Consider the following 23132-nt stretch of genomic DNA (forward strand, 5'->3'; position numbering starts at 1 on the left):
ATAGAGGGGGGGGAAGGAAGTTTTTTTTTTTTTTTTTATATAGTTTAATACATGCATACCCTAGTGCTTCAAGTATACATCTCAAAATATCCTTTTAGAAGTGAAATTGGTGCTTTAACCTCTTCACTTTTGTTTTGATACCTGGTAGATTATAGGCAGCAGTTACTGCTGCGACACACTTTATTCGAGCAAATACCCAGTATGTACCTGGCAGATACCTGGAATGCGCCGCTCTTCACCTCTGACAAGCCCCGTTGCATTTGCCTTCCCAGCCTGGGTTCATGACTGGCTGATGGGCGGCTGATCTGTTAAATGATAATGATTAGGATTTAATAGGCTGCAATGCTTCGCGTGTCTACCAGATGGCATAAATTCATGAATTGTAATGCAGTATATATATATATATATATATATATATATATATATATATATATACTGTGCAGTATTGCAGCCAGTGGGAATAAAATGCTTCAATCCCTGCCTGGAAAATAACTCAATGCACTCGGGCAGAAAACAGTCACAAACCTCAATACACCCGGGTATACCCGAATTCGTGGGACTAGCCGAGCTCGAATAAAGTGTGTCGCCAGTGTACACAAATATGATCTTTAATACTGGACTGAAGCACCTATAAAAGTAGATGTAGAATTTGCAACAAGACAGATGCAGCCTCCCATATTTAGTATAACATTTTCTATGCTGCACATTTTGCAAGATTCCAAATGAAATGATACTACTGGAGGTTTCTTTTCAAGGCTCTTCATACATGTAAGGAATTTTACAAAATAGGTTGTGTGTCATTCAAATTAAAGTTTTTACCACCCATTGAACAAAGACATTCAGAAAAGACTGAAGGGCAAAGAATAATGTACTTTGGCTGATGCACAGCTTTAAGGAGAGATTGTAGATGACAAATTACTACAGCATGGTAAAAGCATGAATTCCATTAGTGCCAATAGAAGCTTTTTAACCCCTTTTTACCTTTAAGGCATTTTATAAGGAAGCAAAATCAATTCAGATGTAGCTGGCCGCTTAATATAGTAGAAAAGCAATTGTTCCCACAGCTATATACTGTGCATAACAACTCACAAAGGTAGGCTGTCATTTTTTTGTAATTTATGGTTTAAAAAAAATATATATATAATTTCTCTTAACAGATTCTGATTCTGTAGTCTGCTCTGTACCAGCACAATTCAATATTCAATGAATAGTTTGCTCCATGCAATGTGTGACCTATCTGCAAGCTATTCCAAAAGGAGACAAGAGACAGCTGCACAAGGAGTCACAACCGTTACCTCATTATTCCAAATCTCTTGAGGGAATTAAACCGCTCTCCCAATACGAGCAGAATGACTGAAATGTGAATCTCTGGGGAGCAGCAAGTGGTGTTTTTATGTTTTGATATGTAATTCTTTTGAGATTTAGGAGTAAAACAATGAATACTTATGCAGGTGCACCAACAAATCGGTGTCCTCAGAGAGCACATTCTCACACGTGCGGTGGCTGCTTGTGCAGGCGGCTCTCCTGGGACTAGCAAGTTTATGGAATTTGGAATTGGTGTTTGCAAAAGGAGGAGAATATGCATTTCAGGAGAGGTTTGGTACACACTTACAAAAAAACATTTAAATCTGATGGAAAGAACTCATTTTAAGACTGGCTGTAATGCAAAATGTTTGTTACTATAAACAAGTACATGACCTTATATAGTAAAATAAAAATAAATTAAAAAAAAACTACCTAATCAAGACTTAAAGGCATCATATGAATATTCTGTGGCAATTACTGAATGAACCATTTTTCTGGATGATTGATTTTTTAGGGCTAAACTTGTACCAATCTGCATTAATCAGCACTGCAAGTGTAATGCAAAACTTTTTCCGATACAGAAAATAGCTAAATATCCCCCCCCAAAAAAACGCAACACGAATTTAAACACAATACATTTTAGATTCTGATGCTTATGTAACTTCTCTGAAGACTTGTAATTTTCATCCCTTTTATGAAAAATGATTACATTGTAGTAATTTTCCCCATGAGCAGTCCATCATTTCAAAGAAGCACCACAGGTAGAATGCCAATTTTATTTACGTTGGATTGTTCTACTGAACCACCAGAAAGAGCTACTCAAGAGATCTTTGGGTGCTTGGATTTTCTCTTGCAGGGGAGGGGGCGAGAACTTATGGGAACAATTGTGGTGGGCAAATTTTTCAAATGGAACAATGCACAGGATGCTTAACTTGCATAACCATGGAAATGTAAGTCGATATGTATAAAAGAAACATTTTATTCTTTGGTTTCATAGATCCTCTGATTTATTGCTATTGCAGTGAGATTTAACAGTCTGTGGAAACCAATGTATGCAAATACCGTGTTCCCTTTGCATTGAGGTTTAAAAACGAGCAGTTCTTGGTATTCTGATTAAGTGTATGTTCTTCATTTACAAAAACAAGTTTGCCAAATTTCTCAGATGTTTTGAAAATGTTACAGCAAAAAGCAGCTCCCTTGGTCGAGAGCCTGATTTGGAAGTCGATATGTGAGGTTATTAGCGGAACTGGAAGACTTCTTTGTTCTTAATTGTTTTATAATTTAGAGCATAGTAACTCAAACAGCTTCAAAAGATTTCCATTTGCATTACATGGGAGTGTACAAGAACATACTGTTGGAGAAAGTCTTGGAGCAAAAACTGGAAACAGTTTAACAAAAAAAACAAAAAAAAAACTTTGGATTTTTTTTTTTAAATTGGAGGACAGAACTAATAATGTGCATTTGGAATACAGTTACGGTAGCTAGGACAGGCATACTTGGCACCAGTCAGTGCACAGCATTTGTTCCCGCTTTGATAGCAGAAGGCTGAGGTTTGATTAAATGGTCACTCATGTGTCAATGGTTAGCTTGGCAAATCTGTATTGTAAAGAGGCTGGGTTTCTAATTAATACAACCCCTTTCTTGTCTGACTGACAGGATAACATGTGCAATAGGCCTGTTAAACTAACAAATCCCAGCCCTTCACCATAACCTGCAGCCATTGAGAAGTCCCCCTGAGTAACATATCCAAGGACAACTCTACTACAGTGCGTCGTGACCTCAGGCAGAGGGTTTGGCCACAGTCCAAGGGTCAGGTCATCTGCTTGGGTGACACCTTCATTTGGCTCGGTTACCTCAGGCTCTGTCTTTTTTTTCGCTTTTTCTTTTTTCTTGTCTTTCTTCAGTTTCAGCACTTTCTTCTTCAGCGTGTCACAGTGTTTGGGTTCCGGAGGACCAGGGAAGGCCTTCTCTTTGCTCAGCTGCAGCAGATCCTGCTCAGATGGAATGCAGATCAGAGCGTGGAGTTCTGGACTGCCCTTCGTCAACATGGACAGTCTCACCCACACCAATGATCGCGGGAAACGGTTCAGAACTGGCCTCAGCGCATCAGTCACTTCTTTCGTTGCTGGTTTTGACTGGCAGGCTCTCTGACCCCCTCGGGAAGGGAGATAACAGGCAGAAAGCTGCTTCATGGCTTTTTTGCTCCTAAATGATTCAAAGAAAAAAAAAAAATTTTAATAAGTGCAATCCCACATAGCCAACCAGAAAACATTTTGAAAATAATTTTAACAGTTTAAAACTGCAGTTTAAGCTGCCGTTTAAAAAATTTTTATTCCTCCCCCCCATTCAATAGATGCATCAATACAATCTGCACACCGACAAGTCGTTAGCTAAGTTGCCGATCGGTGAAGATTCGGCTTGGGGGTTCACTAAAAATTGCTTCTGTGTGGAAGATCATGTGACCAGGCAGTCACTAGATGTAATTGGTTCACTGCTAGAAATGGGACAGGGCTCAAAAAGGGGTGTGCCAGAGCCTGTTTCGGAAGGGGATGTGACTTTGTAACTGGTTTGCTATAGGAACAAAAAAAAAAAAAATGCTTGTTACATTATAATACATTAAAAAGGTCTTTAAATGGGTTTTTTTTTTTTTTTAAATGCTTCAAGTATTCATAGTACAGAATGGATAAAAATTTTTTTTTTTTTTTTTTTTTTTAAAACACATGTAGGATATTGCTTGAACTGCAGCTTTAAATGCCTGCCTTAAATCTAAACACGCTAATAGCAACAATTTTGGGTGCTTTCAATTTTGTTTTTCACCAACTACTGATTATCAAACATTACAAGTTAACAACTAGTGTTTAAAGTGCTATTTGGGATATAAGAAGTTAAACTAGGATAGAGACACTGAACAAACTAACCTATTTCCACCTTGCGATATCAAACATTTTGCGACAAGCTAACAACTGGTGATGAAATCTTTATTTGGGACACAAAGTGATTACATTAGGAAAGAGACATTGCATATATTCTGCGAGTAAATGCTCAACAAGCGTCGCTTATTCACTTAATGCACTGGGGTTCTGCCTCAGCGGCTTACAGACAGTGAACCCCAACTGTGGAACTTGGGAAAGAGGCCACAGTGGATGCGGTTTGTTCCCTGGACTCAAAAATCAAAAGGATTCCTACTCAAATTGATACAAGACATGGTCTAATCCAGTGACTGTTATCTGGGATTTAAATTACTTTGTTGCTAGCTCTGTATACAAGTGTGTTTCTATTAATTAATAAGGTGTGTATGTACATTACACACATACACCTTTTTTATTTTCCTGCATTCAAATAAGTGCATTATTTACAGAGCATGCGCAGCTTTATAAAAATAAACATTTTTTTCCTCGCTCTGGTTGGTCCCTATTAGAAGCTGCTTTGACTCCTGAGATTATTCATTTTCCCTGGGAAAATCCTGTTGGTACTTGTCATATATACATTGTTCACATAATGGGACTATTTATGGTTTATACACTAGGTTTGTCACATATGATTTATAGTATCTGAATTGTAAATGTATAAGTTTAATTACGGTATAGCAGTGTGTTAACGACTGGACGGACACAGTATTGCATTTGTGTTTATATACACACGTGAGTGCACTCATAAGTGTACATTTATTTGCGCTGAGAGATATAGATATATATTATTCATACAGAAACAAACCTTCATACCTCAATACAGAGAAACAAGTTCCAGCCTGTGTCGCCACCTCCTGGATTTTTTCTGTGGTGACTGGTGAAGTAGTCTCCATGTTCACATCTCCCGGGGACCCGTCCTGCACCATGGTGGGAGCGTCAGAATGTGTTCCCTCAGGTTCAACCTCCTTAAATACAGGCAATTCAGTCCCCACTCTGGTCCGGATCTCCCATTCCCTTGTTAGTTGCCCCCAAGGACATAGGAAAGGGGCAAGAATGCCGTGCTTTATAAAGTTTGTCCTTTTTGCCGGTGGACGTCTAACAGAGAAAAATAAATATATTTAAAATATATGTACTTTCTTAATATAAAAACACAAGACATTTTTGTTTTAGAGACACGTAATATAAAACATTTAAGTGCAATATCGCCTTTATTAAATATGCAATAACATTTTTAGGAAGATTTTATTTTGCACCACGTGGGCAGAACTGCATCAATACAGGATTTACCTCTTGTATACATCAAGCAGACTCTTCTCCCTCTCTTTTGCAGACAGAACCCCAGCTGGGCAGTCCGGGAAATCACTGGGTACATAAGGTGCTCCCATATACTGCGAATGCTGCAAACCTTGTCGTAAAGCACCAACTCGAACGCCTCGATAGATCTGCACGTTGACCATTGGTGTAGAGATTTATTCTTAATGGTGATGTTAGCCATTGCAATCAATCCAATATTGGGTTTGCAGCCATAATTAGACATCATAATAAAAACGAAACACCACCAATTGATGTCAACATATTCACTACATTAAATGATGAAGCGGTCAAACATACCAGGCTGCATTTTACAGCTACAATTGTAACCACTTGGCCCACCTGATCTGCCCATTTCCCATCTGCAGTAAAACCTTAGAGCCGATTTGATCTTTGGCATTCTTTTGTATTTAGGGTAGACTTATGTATCCCAAACGATCAAACTAATGATTAATTATCTATATAAATTACCAAATGTGAAGTATTCCTGTAAAGGTCATCCCTTTCAAAACCATCACCCTTACAAAAGGATATTAATTGTAAACAAATGTAAGAATGAGAATATATATATATATATATATATATATATATATATATATATATATATATATATATATATATATATATATTGGTTGACAAATCACCAAAAAATCTACTCGCCACACAAAAAAAATCTACTCGCCACCTAGTACCAAACGTGTGCTGCTTGGGCCAATATTTACTCGCCCGGGGGTTAAATCCACTCGCCCGGGGCGAGCAAATGTATAGGTTTGTCGAACATATACATATATATACATATATATACATATATACATATATATACATATATATACATATATATATACATACATACATATATTACTGTATATTCATTTGCATGTCTTAGGCAGGTCTGCAGCCCCACCTTTCACCATTATCACCCAGCACACAGCACTTCCACTGCAGCAAGGGATTCTGGGAAATGACATGCAAATGAGCACACAATGCCACTTTTTGCTTCCAAACCATTTTAAAACATGGTTCCCCATAGGCTTAAGCTTGCTGCATGGTCACAGCTTTAAGCACAGCCAGGGTTATATGCTTTGCGGTGGAGGGTTTTTGTCACTTTTTTTACTCACCATAACTTAACATATACATATATAGATGAACCCTTCCTTCAACCAGATATCGGAAGAAAATGTCTCCAGCAGAAACAGTAGTAGACACGAAATCCAGGGGGAGCATAGGGAAGAAACACAAAATAAAAAACAGATCTAAGTGCAGTAGAATTTCAATGGGAAAGATGCGTTTCCAAAATCTTGGCTCTTAAGAAATAACTACTTACAAGATGTAAGAGTCAAAACAGCAGGGTTGACAATCAGTCAATGGTGGGTGTGTAGTGTAGTAATCGTCAGGGTGGTTCAGGTACTCAGGAAGGTAAGTCCCAGATGTAAGAGAGAGAACAAACTTGCATAGCGCAGATCAACCAAGGTATAAAAATAGTTTATCTAAGTAAATAATGCACTCACAATATAAAGGATAAAATCGGGCATGTCACACTTAATAAGTATATGAGAGGATATCAACAGCCAGCTGGCTCACCATCCCGCAACTCTCCGCACTCATCCGTCTCTGCCCAACTGCGTCACGGCTCGGCGTCTGACCCGGTTTCGTCTGTTGGTGGGGGCTGGACCTTCAGTGTCTCCTCTCCAGACTGCTCCGCAAGAGACTCCCACTCAACGCGTTTCGCTACGTATTCACGTCGATAAAGCAGACGTGATTACGTAGCGAAACGCGTTGAGTGGGAGTCTCTTGCGGAGCAGTCTGGAGAGGAGACACTGAAGGTCCAGCCCCCACCAACAGACGAAACCGGATCCGACGTCAGACGCCGAGCTGTGACGCAGTTGGGGAGAGACGGATGAGTGCGGAGAGTTGCGGGATGGTGAGCCAGCTGGCTGTTGATATCCTCTCATACTTATTAAGTGTGACATGCCCGATTTTATCCTTTATATTGTGAGTGCATTATTTACTTAGATAAACTATTTTTATACCTTGGTTGATCTGCGCTATGCAAGTTTGTTCTCTCTCTTACATCTGGGACTTACCTTCCTGAGTACCTGAACCACCCTGACGAACACTACACTACACACCCACCATTGACTGATTGTCAACCCTGCTGTTTTGACTCTTACATCTTGTAAGTAGTTATTTCTTAAGAGCCAAGATTTTGGAAACGCATCTTTCCCATTGAAATTCTACTGCACTTAGATCTGTTTTTTATTTTGTGTTTCTTCCCTATGCTCCCCCTGGATTTCGTGTCTACTACTGTTACCATTGAGGACGAGTGAAGACTACCCCTCCCAGTGGGTCTGAGCAGGGGGTGAAATTGTATACACTTTATTTTTATGTTCCACTTATTATAAGAGATATATTTTTTCACTTTATTTTCAGTGATCACCCTTTATCTGTTTGCACCTGTTTTCACTTTATCACTATTACAGCAGAAACAGTACAACATGTAGACAGCCAAAGCAATATAATTTTCTCATTAGCAGGTACATACAATGAGGTAGAACTACACAAGGAAAATAAGTATAGCTGCAATTGCATCAGAATAAATGATCCTGAAGTAATTCAGACGGTGAGTAATAATGCAATGGGGCAAGATAGGACAGATGCCATAATATTGAGGACTACAGAGGTAGTGCTAGCACATTGCACTATACAGACTGTTTTCTCAAAATGACTTCAATTGCACTACGTACAGATCAGCCAAAAAGTACTGGATCCGATATAGAGATGTGTGTGTGGGGGGGTGGGGGGGGTTAAGTGAAAGATGAGAAAGATCTCATGGCTAAACTCAAGGGACAAGGCCGATTAGCAAACTTACAAGAGGAATCCAGAAGGCCATGCCCCACCCTTTGGGTAGGCAGACATCCCAGCCGCTACCCCACCCCGGGCGCTCCATGCCAGTCACTTTCCCAGGCTGCTGGATTAGCAGAACAGGAATCTTGGATTCATTGCTACCCAGATCGAGCTGTGAGCCGGGTACAAGCAGCTCACTCCTAAGAATGTTTATTTCCTGCAACAAATAAAGGAGTAGTGGTTTATTTGTATTCAACGCTGACATAGGAGATAGATGTGTTTCTAAATGTCAAGTGGAAACAATTGCAGGGAGGTCTGTGACCCCTGCCCCTTGGTTTTAAACTCACCCAGCCCATTTTTAGTTGCTAGTCCTGTCATATACTTGTGAATGACCAGTTTAAAATTGGGGCATTTCTTCTTCCATTAGAGAAATGAAAGGAACGTTTACAGGTAGTGTAGGAACTTCTGAAAAGGTCACTGACCTCCCAGCAATGTGGTTGTAGGCTTATAATGCTCTGATCAAAGAATTTAACTAAATGACCCTTACTGATAAATACTGTGTGTTTTTCTTAACTGTATTATTTGTCAGATTGAATGCATCATTGGGGCTTTGTCTTTTGTTGTATACATCAGGTCACTAAACCAGCAACACTCCTTTTGGACACATATATACAGTGTAGTGTGTTTGGGTTTTGAGCTTGCTGGGATTGTGCGTGTAGTATACAGTAGGTAGACATTATAGGCACAATAAATCGTTGCTTATATTCCAGTTTAGTGCTTGAGGCCCGGGGAAATAAGGCAGCTTGTAGAACACTGGGATTTGAACCAGAGCCACAAGCCTGACATTTCCAGGAGGTCGCTATTAAAATACTTAATGAGCTGCTGCATTTACCTGCTCCGAGGTTTTGTTTCCTGTTACATTTGAGCGGATATCAGAAGACCAAATCACACTCTGAGCACATTCCACAGGGACACCTTCCAAGGTAATGGACTTAACTTTCTCTCTATCTATGGAAGCAAAGGAAGAGCAGAAACCGCTCATCCGTCAGTGAGCACCAAATCAGCCGAGCTCACTAAAGTCCTCTCGGCATCTATAGAAAATGAAGATATTACGCCGAGGTGATATGGAAACATTTTTAACCCCTTCCCTTTCAGAAAGGCTGAAAAAGATGTTAAGATCAGAGTACTTACCAGTGCGCTATCCCTATATCATACCTGATCCATGGAGGAAAAGAAATGGTCATAGAAATCACTTGTGAGCCCGAGCGAGGCTGCATCTTGGAATGGAAATCTTACGCAACAAATGTTACATTCAAATCCTGATCACCACCAAAACATAAATATAAAACAACAGGACTTTGAAAAGAGGAAGAGGATGATAAAGTTGATAACACAATGCTAAAATGTTGGACCCCTGGTTGGCCTTGCCAGGATTTGAACCTGGATCATCTGTATGGCAAGACAGAGGCTCCCTCCGAGCACAAGGCCAGAATCAGGAACATGCTCCTTCACCGAGTCTGTATACTATAACTAAGAGTGACACCCACAGCTAACAGTAACACTGAATGTCCAGTCTACTGTATGTGTATCTATGCAAGTTGACTTCAGATGCTTACCATCATAGTTTTCTAGATTCGGCACAGACTTGGTCTTCTTCTTGGGCAAGGTCAGCCTTGGATCTCCCACGGTGAGGCCCAAAATGGTACCAGGCGGAATTTCTCCTGGAGATCCTATTCCTGGGCACATAGGGGGCAAAAATAAAATGAAACATAATACGCCAAACATTAAAGCAGACACTATATTTAAATTATTATATTATGGCTGTCTCCACTAAAATTTGTATATACATGGGATTAATAGTTTAGCTGCAGAGGCAAACAAGACCTTATCTTGCATTAAACGGGTAATGGATGTAAGGGAAGTAAACATAATTATGTCCCTTTATAAAGTATTAGTAAGACGACACCTCGAATATGGAATACAATTTTGGGCACCAAATGAAAAAAGGGGATGAATAATCTAATTTATGAGGACGGCTAGCTAAATCAGATTTGTTTACATTGGAAAAGAGGCGTTTAAGAGGGGATATGATAACTATATACAGGGATAGTACAAGGAGCATATAAATAAATATAAAGAATTTTTTTTTTTTTTAAACCCACACACCACAAACCTATTAATACCAAGGGCAGTACAAAGGACACAGGGTCATCCCTTAAGGTTGGAGGAAGAGAGAATCACCAGTAACAAAACGAAAGGGATCTTTACAGTAAGGGCAGTTAAAATGTGGAATTCATTACCCATGGAGACTAAAGGCAGATACAATAGATTTGTTTAAAAATAAATAAAAAGTTGGGACATCTTTTTAGAAAGGAAAAAAAAAGATATAATGGGATATACCAAATAAGTAAACATGAGAAGGATGTTGATCCAGGGAGTAATCTGATTGCCAATTCTTGGAGTCAGAAAGGAATTTATTGTTCCCCTTATAAGATGATATTTCACTTGGGTTTTTGTTTGCCTTCCACTGGATCAATATACTGCAAGTACGAATATAGTATAAAGTATCTGTCATATAAATATGCCATCGGTTGAACATTTTTCAACCTCATCTACTATGTAACTAAGTTTACAGGTTTATTCAAATATATATATATATTTTAAATATGTATTTTTTCCTTTTAATGTATTTCCTTTTTATCATTAAATATTTTATTTTAATTTCAGAGATTAATTGCAGACGATATATTTTTTAGGGTTCAATTAGTATTTCTAAGCAGGTGACATTTTAAACCTACTAACTCAGGCCTGCCCCCCTCACAAGAGGCCTGACAAACTGGGCAAAACCCCCATCGGCCCCGCCCCCCCCAAAAAAACACTCCCTCACCCCCCCCACACAACACTTACCTGCGGCAGGGTCCGGCGGCGTAGTGTGGCTCTGTCTTCTCCCCTGCAAATTCAAAAGTTTCCCCCTGCAGCTCCAGTTAAAATGGCCACGTCAAATGACGCCACGGTGCCATGGCAACAGGACGCGATGACATCATGCGGCGTCAGGTAACGTGGCTCTGCGTGATGTCACGGCAACATTTTCTGCCGCGCGGATATTTGAACTGGAGCTGCAGGGGAAAGAGTTGAATTTGCAGAAGACGGAGAAGACCGGGAGTCGCCGCCGCAGGTAAGCAGTCGACAGCGGCCAAAATGCAGTCGCCCGTGGCGACCGCATTTGTCAACCCCAGCATATATAAATTAAAATATCAATAGCAAAGTGTGACACTGCAATGCTATGATGCGGTTTGCCAATAGTCTTGCAGCTGAAGGCATGGTGCTGAAAAAGCTTTTAAAAACTACAATGTGGTATAAATGTATGGTAAGGCCACTTCGTCTGTACCTTGCAGCAACTTAAACATGGATTCTTGACGATCATGAAGACTGATATTGTCCGGGTTTCCACAATACTCAGTCCACCAGCTGTGAGGTCCTGCATCAGCATGTTCCATTCCCTGAGAAAAAAAAAAGAATGCACATCACTTTCGCAGGTTCAAGATATACAGTGACGAGAAAAAGTCTGAACAACTTAGGATATGTTCACATATTTCAAACATAAGATGTTATTAGATCTTAATCTAAAGCCCTAATAGATAAATATAACCTGAACAAATGACACAAAAACCATGGATACTTTGTCAACATTTATTTATCAACAAAAAGGATTCAACATTCAATATCCTTGTGTGAAAAAGTATGTGACCCTTTAGATTCAGTACCTGGTGGCGCCCCCTTGAGCGACAATGACTTCAACTAAGCGTTTCCTGTAACTGCTGGTCAGTCTCATATCAGTTTTGAGGAATTTTGGCCCATTCCTCCCTACAGAACTGTTTCAACTCCGTGACATTTGAGGACTTCCTTACGTGGACAGCCCACGGCAGGTCCGGCCACAACATTTCAATGGCAGTTTAGGTCAGGACTAAGAATAGGCAATTCGAAGACCCATAGTTTATTCTCCTGCAGAATGTTTAGGATCATTGTCTTGCTGCATGACCAACTTTCGGTTCAGCTCACAGACAGATGGCCTAACATTCTCCTCTAGAATCTTCTGATACAATGCAGAATTAATGGTTGTGTCAATGATGGCAAGCCGCCCAGGTCCTGAGGCAGCAAAGCAGCCCCCAAAACCATCCCACCACCATGCTTGACGGTTGGGATAAGGTTCTTCTGTTCGAACGCAGTGTTCATTTTTTGCCAAACACAACGTTTCACATTGCGGGGAAAAAAAAAAAAAGTTCTACCTTTGACACGTCTGTACAGAGAACATTGTTCCAGAAGTCCTGTGGATCATCTATATGCTCTTTGGTGAACTTCAGACAGGCTGCAATGTTCTTTTTAGAGAGCAGTGGTTTGCTCCTGGCTATCCTCAATGAGCGCCATTTGTGTCAAGTCTTTTTCTGATAGTGGAATCATGAGCACTCACATTAGCCAAGGCGAGAGTGGCCTGCAGATCCTTGGATATTACACTGGGGGGGTTCTTTGTTACTTCCTGGATGATTTGTCGGTTGTTCTTGGATACATTTTGGTAGGGTGTCTGCTCCTGGGTAGAGTGACTGTGGTCTTGAACTTTCTCCATTTGTAGACCAACAGTGGATTGGTGGAGCCCCAAATCCTTAGAAATGGTGATGTAACCCTTTCTAGACTGATGAGCATCAATAACGGCTTTTCCAAGGTCCTCAGAAATGTCTGGTTAGTAGCACGACTTGTTTCCACACACCTGTATGGTGAAGACCAAACTTAACGGTTCTGATCTTTATATAGGGTGGGGCCTCCCAAACTCACTCCTGAAGAAGATCTACCTAATTATTTAAACACCGGATTCCAATTATCCCCTTTAATTTAGCAGATAAAACCAGGGTTTCCCTTAACTTGGCACATAATGTACCTGGACTCTTACTCATCATTTGTCTAATTCATCATTTTGTTTCAAGAGACATGGAATTGGTTAATATAAACCCTCTTGGATATTTAAGAAGGTTATCATGGCGTTACATACCCCCTTCCATGGCCATGTGCCTCTGCCATCTAGGCAGATACTTCAGGTTAATTCCCATTAGGAAAACATATCTGATGCACAGAAAAAAAGTGATTACTTTTTTTTTTTTTGCTTCCCCCAACAAAATGTCTGGGGAAATTATGTGCAAATATATCAGACATCCAAAAACATGAAGAAATGAAATTGGTAAAATAATGACTTTGGTTCCGTTTTATTCCACACGGTTCAAGTATACAGACTGGACAGTAATAGTATTATTGTAACAGAATGAAGCAGGTGCATTATTGGCCACCAATTTCAGCTTTGCTCATCTCCAAAAAAAACAGTCAAAGACATAACCCATAACGAGAGAGAAGTTGCGAAAGTCCCAGTCCTACTTACATTATTCATGGGATTTTTATTCCTTTCAACACAAGGCACCATTGTGCATTCTCTTCTTTGAAATCACTGCATCATTGTCTAAATTAAGCAAGAGGCCCCAACAAAAGCAGTGCATCTTGTGTATTGTATACACGTTTCTCCCAGCTGTGCTTATTCATTAACTGAACTACAAATTCCAGCCCCGATGTGGTAATATAGAATGCCAATCACTACCCGGATAATTCATAGGCTCAGGTGTCAGAACACGATTAAAATGGCTTGCAAATCAAAGCTGTGACATGTTGGGATCCATGTACTAGGAGTGTACAAATTGTCAAGAAAAAATACAAAAAACAAAAAAACAAACAAAACAAAAAAAAGTATATCATGTGTGCGTCTATGTACAAACTTATCGAGAATGTGTACAACAGGTGTCAAAAAAGGTGTTTGAGTCAGGTTTAAATAGGTGTTAAAAAGCAGAACAGTACTGATGCCTAGAACGCAGATGTAAATGCTATATAGTAAAAACAGTACGCGTCAAAAAACTAGTTGAAACCGTCAAAATTGTGTTACAATATTGATCCTAAAAAATTCTACAAAGTCCACTTATGTTAACGCAGAATTCGAAGTGTTAAAGTTGCATGAACATGTTTGACGCAGCATAGATGTTTCATTACCAAATACATAATATTTTTACAGTATGGCAATTATAAACATCTAAACTATTCATATTTACTAATGCTATTTATAAAAAGGATGCACAACTATTTTAAATTGCATCAAGCAGGTATGTAATTTTAAACAAATCTTCTAAATACCACCAAAATGATAGGAGTTTGTAGTTGTAAGAGTTGTTACTAACAAAAAAGTTGCAAATATTCTGTTAATAGATACACGTATGTGTTTAGAATGGCATTAGTTATGTTTTTACATATTAACATTATTTGTTATATGTTTAAAATTGCATAAACTTACTTTATGAACAGGAGCAGCACGTAGGGCATCAGTAAGAACACAGTGGGACAGAGGGCCGATCAAGCGATACCTGACAAGTTCCATAGTCAGGTCCCTGGAAAGCAAAGACGTCATCCATATGACCAAACGGATCAAAGTTTAAAGCGGTAGTCCCGCCCGACATTTTTTCTTCTTTAAACCTGAAAATCGGGGTGGGTCCAACGGAGCAGACCCGTGTTCCCCTGACCTTTGTGGACCCTTCAGTTCTCAAATGTTTGTTATGCTCATAGATACAAACTGACACAGAAATACTACAACTATCTTGGGAACTAGCGGGGAGCTCTCTCTGAGATCAGCTGGGGCTGGTCGCTATACCGGTATTCAGTAATACCGTGAAAACATTCTCCCCGAGTGCCGATATGCGAGATAACCTGTTACCGCGATATTATGGGATGCCGGTGGTCAAATGTGAAGCTTTGAAGCTGCTGCTGTGCTCCCTCTGTCTCTTCCCCGAGTTCCCCCAGTTTTCTGCTTCTGAACGGGGACTCAGAGGGAGGGGGGAGGAGCTTCAGGCAGCATGGGGAGAGAGCATGCGAGAGCAGCGTATTGCAACAGGGAATGGTAAGACCTCTTCCTTTCTTTTTGTTGAGCCCTCCATCCACACATCATCCCTCTGGGGTACTTAATTCGTTCCTCACACTCTCCCTCCTGAGAGTGAGACCATTAACCCCCCCACACCTAGAACCCCTTTACCCTGGGATATCAGATGTTATCATCTATAAACCACAGAGTCTCCAGTCCCTCCAATTCAGCACGCTGCCAGCAATTTATTGAAACATAATAGTCAACATTTCGATCATTAAGTGGCCTTCATGCCACTTATCACTGATGAAGGCCACTTATTGGCCATTTCCTTATGAAGAGGTCTACAAATGACTACAGGATGTGTTACCTTACTCTGGTAGCACCCTGGTGACTTCATACGTATTTGTGTTTCTTTTCTATTCTCTTGGGTACAACCTATTTGTGATGTATTTGTAGAATCCAGCAAATCAGACAATGTGGAACATACCTAATGGTAATGGAAGTAGCTTTCGACAACCAACTATACGGTTCAATAGAATCCCTTGTTCCATCGCCGATGATCTTTTTCACGGGTACCGTTCTCTCACCTTCCCCATCTTGCTTCTTCCTCTTTTTGCCTACACTTTTTAGAACGGCTTTTTGCTCGTCCGTCTGCGGGACAGGAACTGGCTCTGGCTTACAAATGATGTTGTCTGGGGTCTCTTCACATAGACAAACATGCCGTAGTTCTTTCAATATATCCTAACACAGAATCAATAAGGTTAGTATTGCATTACAAGCAGCCTTTCAATAAAGTAACATTAAACATCTCCCTTTAGGAAAGGTGAAAGAAAATGGGATTTCACAAACAATGTAAAAAAGGGAACGACATTACTACACAATTATTTCCATGCAGGTTTTAGAAGTTGGAGGTTTACCTTTACATACATACGGAAAGCAAGTCTTCAAATGAAAGTCAGGTGCACTGCCTCTGACTTAGAGAAGGGTGGGTTTTTATAAAGAGATGACAGGCAACCATTTATTTGTCCCCAATTGTTAATCAAATTAATTTTACAAAAGCAAATATTTTACTGGTTGCAAAATAGTTATTCTTTAATCTTATGATGCATTTTTTTAAAAAGTGGATAGTTGCACTTGAAATGGTGTAATAAAACAGGCAAGTTTAAAGGCAGCAAAGCATGTAGCACTGTGCAATTTTTGTATTACAGGATTTAAGCAGGGGGTCTCAAGAGCTAAAAATAAAAAAAAGTTAATTTCAGCTCTGGGGACACCCTGCTTTCTGAAATACTTGCCTCCATAGCGGGTGCCGGTATCTGTGGAGTTTAAATGTCCATGTCATGCGGGCCAATAGGAAGCTGCAACGGATGAGGTCACAGCTAACTATTGGCCCGTGTGACGCAGGGCATTTAAATTCCGCTTATATATGTTAGGCACAAGTGTTCCCTGGCTGCACATACTGGCACCGCTACAGAGGGAAGTATTTCTGGAAGCAGGGGGGCCCCCAGAGCTGAAATTAACACAGTTCAGCTCCGGAGACCCCCTACTTCAATCATGTAATAATTATTTATTTAAAATCAGTGCTAAATGTTATGCTGTTTAAAACTGTTCTTAAAAAAAAAACAAAGTACAGGAGACTATTGAGCATTGCATTCTATGCGAGAAAGGAAAACTGGTTTCGTACCTGTTTCAGAGCTGGATGAGTCCAAACCCACAGTTGCCTATTTTCAGACAGTAACACAGGAACGCATTTTGGTTTCCAAATAAAGGTAACAGGACCTAACATTTCCTCTGGGTATTTATCAGCCTTGTAAAGGACTAGAGAGCCTTGGCGTTTCCCAGACAGATGAGGTGCAGCAGCAAAAGATGGTCCTGAAGAATAAAAAAACAAGAAACAAATGTTAAGCCAACAGAATAATGTTTTGAGCTGAAATGTCCTAAACGGAGATATAAATGCAAACAGCAGAACACGCACGCAGACACTGCAATGAAAGAATGCTCAGCGCATTACATTTGAAGTCCCCATGTCAGACTATGGAAATTTTCTGTTTATAATCATGTGAATAAGGAAGCCATGTCCACTTCAGCTGGATATCAGTACGAGTTGGGAAGGAGTGTGGACAGACTGCAATATGAAGCATCATTTATTGTTTCAATTATTCATTCTCCAAGTAAAAAATGGGAAGTGGGAAGTAATATTATACAATAAATGTGCAATATTGATATGCACTGCGATATATTCAGTTCTTCGAGTGAGGAGCAATACATCTCAACTACTGCTCCAATTTGTAATTGTGGTGTCACCAATACATAAAGCAAACATCATGATTCCCTTTCCACTAAAGTATTTTAATGCTTTTTTTAAATGTCCCAAATAGTTTTCTACAGTTCTGTAAACAAGAACGACCGTCAAAATTTTTTTAGCAGCATAAATAAAACAAAAACTACAATAATCACGGCATACCCAAACATTTTTTTCCCCACTAGTCATATCAGTTCCAAAACTAGCACAGGTCGGATGCGAGGGACATCTGTTCATACTACTGAAATAATCCTCGTACACATCTCGACGCGGATAACCAAACGTGGAACTATATTCATATTACCAGTGTCTACGCTAGTCAGCCTCGACAGCACCTTCAAGAGATCCTCTTCTTTGCCCATCAACTCCAGACAACAGAGGTAAGATAAATCCTACAAAAAGAAAAAAGGAACATGCAATGAAAAGTATTGAAATCCCTGAAGCAGCAATATTGCACATTATGCAATTAAACGTTTCCTGCAGACAATGATAAAGTGAATGATGCAAGACCAAAAACAATGTTCTTTTTAATCAGCAAAAGATTGTCCAAAACATTTATATGAACATCCCTTCCTTTTAGGCTATAGCCCAGTGGTCCCCAAATTAGTGATTCGTGTGCAACATATTGCTCAGAGGGATGTAGATTGTGGCTTTCCTTCAGATCGTCGCATCATCCGGGTGCACCTCAAACCCAGATGCGCACCCACCCCCCCCCCTGCAGCACCATTGAGGCCCAGGCACCTCACATGCAACTGGAGGCCCAGGCACCTCACATGCAACTGGAGGCCCAGGAGGGGCTCAGCCACAGTCCACACCCAGAGGCTTAGTTGCCCACCCCTCACACCAGGAAAAAATATAATAATAATAATAATATATATCTACTGTAAATATTACTGTATCTTCATTTGCGTGTCTTAGACAGGTCTGCAACCCTGTCTTTCACCTTAATAAAAAAAAAATATATATATATATATATATATATATATATATATATATATATATACATACACACACACACACACACACACACACACACACACACACACACACACTTTATTTATTAAGGTGAAAGACAGGGTTGCAGACCTGTCTAGGACACAGAAATACTTACAGTTGATATATAGATATATATATTATTATTTTTCCTATATAGTTCTGGAGATGCTTGCAATGTGTGTTATTTCGGATGGTGGAAATGCAGTTTGTTACTTTGTACATGCATGCAGCATTATGACATGGTGTCCAAGTCTTTGTTTATGTTCGATAAGAACAGTTTTGCACGTTTGTAAGAAAAGGATATATAAAACATTAATGCCAAGTCTACTTTTATGTTTAGGGCTTCTATATTATTGATGTGGCTCAGCAAACTATTTGAACTCTGCACGAGGCTGAAGGGTCAACAAGGGTTTGGGACCCTACAGCCTGTCCTAAAGCCCTCCAGAACATAGCACGGGGATACCTGCAGAAGGCACTGGCTTGTCATTGCTCGGTAACAAGCCCTGTAACTCTTCATCGTAGGTCTGTCTGCAAGGCAGTAGCCCCACTTCTTCATCATGTGAAAGCGCTTTGCGTGCCATATGTGGGTTTCCAGCCAGATGTTCTTCCTCTGCCTACGGTTAAACTCCAGCTGAAGATTTCCATGGCGCCGCCGAGCTTTGCGACACTTGCTTTTTGACTGCTCCTTTTTCTGGTGCACAGATTTTTCCATCTGAGAAAAGCAGAAGGTTTTAAAAAAAAAAAATTTAAAAAAAAATTAAAAAAAAGCAGCAGTATACGCTAATCGACATTTTTCTGGTCTCATCTCTTTTCCTTTGCTGTTTTTACAGCCGTTATAAGCGTTTGAAATATTGCGTGCCGGGGAGATTTATGCATTACTTCATAGGAATATTAACTTTACTAATCTGATTATTGGTTATTTGTTAAATGAATGTGCAAAAAAAAAAAAAATGTATGAACATTTAATGTCAAAATGTAGCAGGAGTTAGACAAAGATGCTTTGATTACAAAATACGGTGTGTTTTTCATCATGATGAAGTCTAAAACAAGAGAAGGCAAAGTGGGATTGAAACAAAATAAAAAAAAACACATTATGTAATCTATGATGGAGTAAAAAGTAATTTCTTTGCAAAAGCAGAAATAAAAATACTCAAGGGCGCAAAAGTTAATAAAAAGAACTGGCTCATTGAGGAGCCCCAAAGGCCTTTAAACTGTAGAAAAAATAAGCAGGGGGGGGGGGAGAAATATATACACACACACACACACACAAAATGGGAGTAATAATTCAGTCATCATTTTGTCAATCAATGCCCCAAACAGACCATTAAATAAGTAAAAATAAGTCATTAACCTTTTAACTCTCAAGAGTGCATGTCCTGTTTATTTCTTGCAAGATGTGTTATTACATTAAAGTCCTACACCATAGATATTGATCAACATTATGCATGTAGGATATATGCTATATAAAGTAGTAATGCATCCAAACCAATACAAAACACGGCACCTCTTTTTTAGCAATCTCCCGAAGTCTTCTGGGTAAGCGCTTGATGTCATGACCCATGGCTCGTCTGCGCATATGCCTGGGTAAGGACTGGAACACCAGGGAGTTTGACGATTTCTGTGAGACGGCTTTTACCATTGCATTGATTTCAGCAGCGCGGGCCTGAGCAAACATTGTTGCTAGAACAATAAAATCAAGGTAAGTTTGCATATATCAGAAATCAACACCTTATATGAAAAAAGGTGCATATCTGAAAAGCGTCATTCCCAAAGCAATACAATGTATTGATTTTAGTCTATTGGATACACTTACCAGTTATGTATTTGGGAACTAGAGGCGCGTCACTGTGTCCTCCTCTTCCTCTACCTCTACCTCCTCTAGATTGGAAATGAGGACCAGGAGATTGATGCGAGAGCCTCGGATGTGGTCCTGAAGGCCCAGAATGGCCACCTAGCAAGGAGTGGATAAATTCAGAGAAAGCACAAGATGCAAAATCACAGGACTTTATTCAACCATAAAGAGGTCAACAAGTGGGGACCCCTGTGTAATCAAGTACAAAAAAAAAGTGTGCCCCAAAAACATCCTGTGTTAAAAATATAAACTTTCAAGAACTCAAAAACAAATGTTTTCAAAAGCTTAAAATATTAAACTTCAATTGGCCAGTGAAAGTAGAAGCTTGCCCAAACAAGCCCGTTTTATGGTACACTCCAGAACAAAGGGTTAGTAAAAAGTATCTATTCTATAAAAGAATAGTGTTTGGGATATACAATGGTGGAAAACTGGAGAATTGCGCAAAAAAAAAAAAAGTGCAAATGGTCTCATTTGGATTCTGCATCAATATATCCAGGCGCTTCGCTCCAATTCTGCGCCAGTGAGAGATTTAGGCAGTGGTTCTAGAAGACAATCAGTGAATTCTTATGAGATGTACCAAAACGTGCGCCTAACTGGTCTAGTTTTCTTTATGCATCAAATAAATCCGCCATGTTTGGGGTGGGGTTAATCTCCATTACAGAGATATTTTTAGCTAATGCAACAAGCTTCACTTCAAAGCTCTATACATGTCACAAGCACTGACGCAGGTCATAATGTTTATCCTCCAGTGAGTGTCGGTGGAATTTTGGAGGCCCCATGTTGATTTTAGTTTCTCTCTTACCTCTGGGAGGCTGAAAGTTTCCACGTCCACCATTGCGATGGGATCTTCCACTCTGATCAGCACCCAAATCAGAGGACAGACTCACGTTGGCAGGTTGATTTCGCATCCTCTTGGCATACTTTTTTTCTTTTGCAGTCGACATTTCTAAGATAAAAAAGGAAGTAGTACAAGGTTTAAGCCTGCACCACAGTTTCCAAAATCAAAAGAGGGCACCACTCTAATACTAAAAAATAAAATAAAAAACACAACCTGCATAGTCTCTACAAATACAAGGGTTTAACAAATTAGGCTCAAGATTACAGTTAAACATAACTATCTAAGGTACATCTAAGTCCACATTTCCTTTGGGACCCTTTATCAAAGTGTCCGTTTACTTGGCAGCCAGCTCTATAAACCTTTTTCCTTATTTTACCAGAAATTATTTTCTCCTAGATTACTGGGACCCAGTGCTGGTTAGGGCAATGGGTAGACCAGTGGTTACATGTTTTTGTTACATTGTGCATACCTTGCAAAAAAAATATTGGTTCCACAACCCCCAAACTAATAAACGTTCTTGCCTACTGCTAACAAAACAGTTTGACCCATCTCAGGCAGTACAGTACCCTGAGATCATGGGGGAAACAGATGCTTAAGAAGGGCCTAAACTGCACCTCACCTGCACCTCTATTGGTATAGCTGTTAATTACTTCGGGAGCTTACAGATTCACACACTACAATGCCTTGCTGCTTTGATCACAAAGCATTGTGGGGGAGCGACTTTGGAAGCTTCTACTGCAATTGACAACTATACCACCTACGCCAAGTTGCAAGCCTTACTAAGTGCGCAGTCCGCCCTCCGGCCCACAGATCCACTATACTGCCTTGGAACCCCAATACTGTATATATTTTGAGGACAAACCCCCTGTTGGGAATCACTGGGTTAGACAAAACAAGTCTTATTTATTCTACTAGTTAATTAAGCCGGAGTATGTCCCCTATTTATCCGGCTGGCAGGGTAAATATCATCCAATCTTTGTCTGCACTTTTGTTTTATATAATTATCCACCTGTATCATTGTTAAAGCTTTGAAATCACTGACTGAGAACACTGGTGTGTCACTTGTTTCCCCAAGTGATCAGGATAAAAAAAGTATTTAAAAATGTTAATTCTACTATTTTGATTTACGTTTGAAGATGTACATGCAAGTACTACATTCTAACACAGTTTAACTCATTTTCTAGGGCATATTTCACAGCGTATTACAGCAAGTTTGAAGAGTCATGCAATATACTACTGTACTAAACACAATACCCTGGGACAGGGTTCACATATCGATTCAACAGATATATCAGCATCTGCTCAACTTACCATTATCATTGTATTTTACAGATGAAAAGGTAAATTAATGTAATGATAAATACCTTTTAAGAACCAAATATTAATAGGACACTTGAAGTGTGGGTTGTCATAGGGTGTGGTACAGGTCTCCCATTCATGATATTTTGACAGGTGTGAACCCCGATTTCATTGTAGTGTGATCAATGTAATCAATTAAAAAGGTTTCTACAGCTTTAGACAACTATTACTCGATGCACCATTTTTTTTACCAGGCGCCAGCAACACGCTTGCAATGTACTAATGGCCCCTAGCAACAAAAGGGTAAATAAATCATAGGTGATTGCAATCTATACTTCCATTACCTGATCTGTAGCATTGGCTTAGCCTGGCCACCTTCTCTCCAAACACACTACAGTCAGCACCCGGCTTCCTCCCAAATATCTGCACCCAGGAAGCACCAGACACCACACACTACTACTGCTGGCCTGCTGCTGACACTGGAGAGCACACAGGTCCACACGTGTGCGACGCCCAGCGCGTTCCAAGCCTCGATTTAG

At 39.9% G+C, this 23132-nt stretch overlaps 1 protein-coding gene across 1 annotated transcript; it reads right to left on the minus strand.

Annotated features, from left to right (window-relative positions):
• Nucleotides 1–2067: 2067 nt before the first annotated feature.
• POP1 (POP1 ribonuclease P/MRP subunit) lies at nt 2068–23117 on the minus strand. The gene is made up of 16 exons (XM_075582655.1): nt 22938–23117; nt 21259–21402; nt 20418–20555; nt 20109–20284; nt 19068–19316; nt 17913–18000; nt 16991–17178; nt 15797–16050; nt 14746–14839; nt 11758–11869; nt 9986–10105; nt 9262–9377; nt 8395–8586; nt 5502–5656; nt 5028–5309; nt 2068–3510 (listed from the first exon to the last, which is right to left on the minus strand). Exons 2-16 carry the CDS (start codon nt 21398–21400, stop codon nt 2874–2876), a joined length of 2943 nt encoding a protein of 980 aa, XP_075438770.1. The 5' UTR covers nt 21401–21402; nt 22938–23117; the 3' UTR covers nt 2068–2873.
• Nucleotides 23118–23132: the final 15 nt, after the last annotated feature.

The sequence above is a fragment of the Ascaphus truei genome, chromosome 2 (genome assembly GCF_040206685.1).
Source record: "Ascaphus truei isolate aAscTru1 chromosome 2, aAscTru1.hap1, whole genome shotgun sequence".
Lineage (NCBI taxonomy): Eukaryota > Metazoa > Chordata > Amphibia > Anura > Ascaphidae > Ascaphus > Ascaphus truei.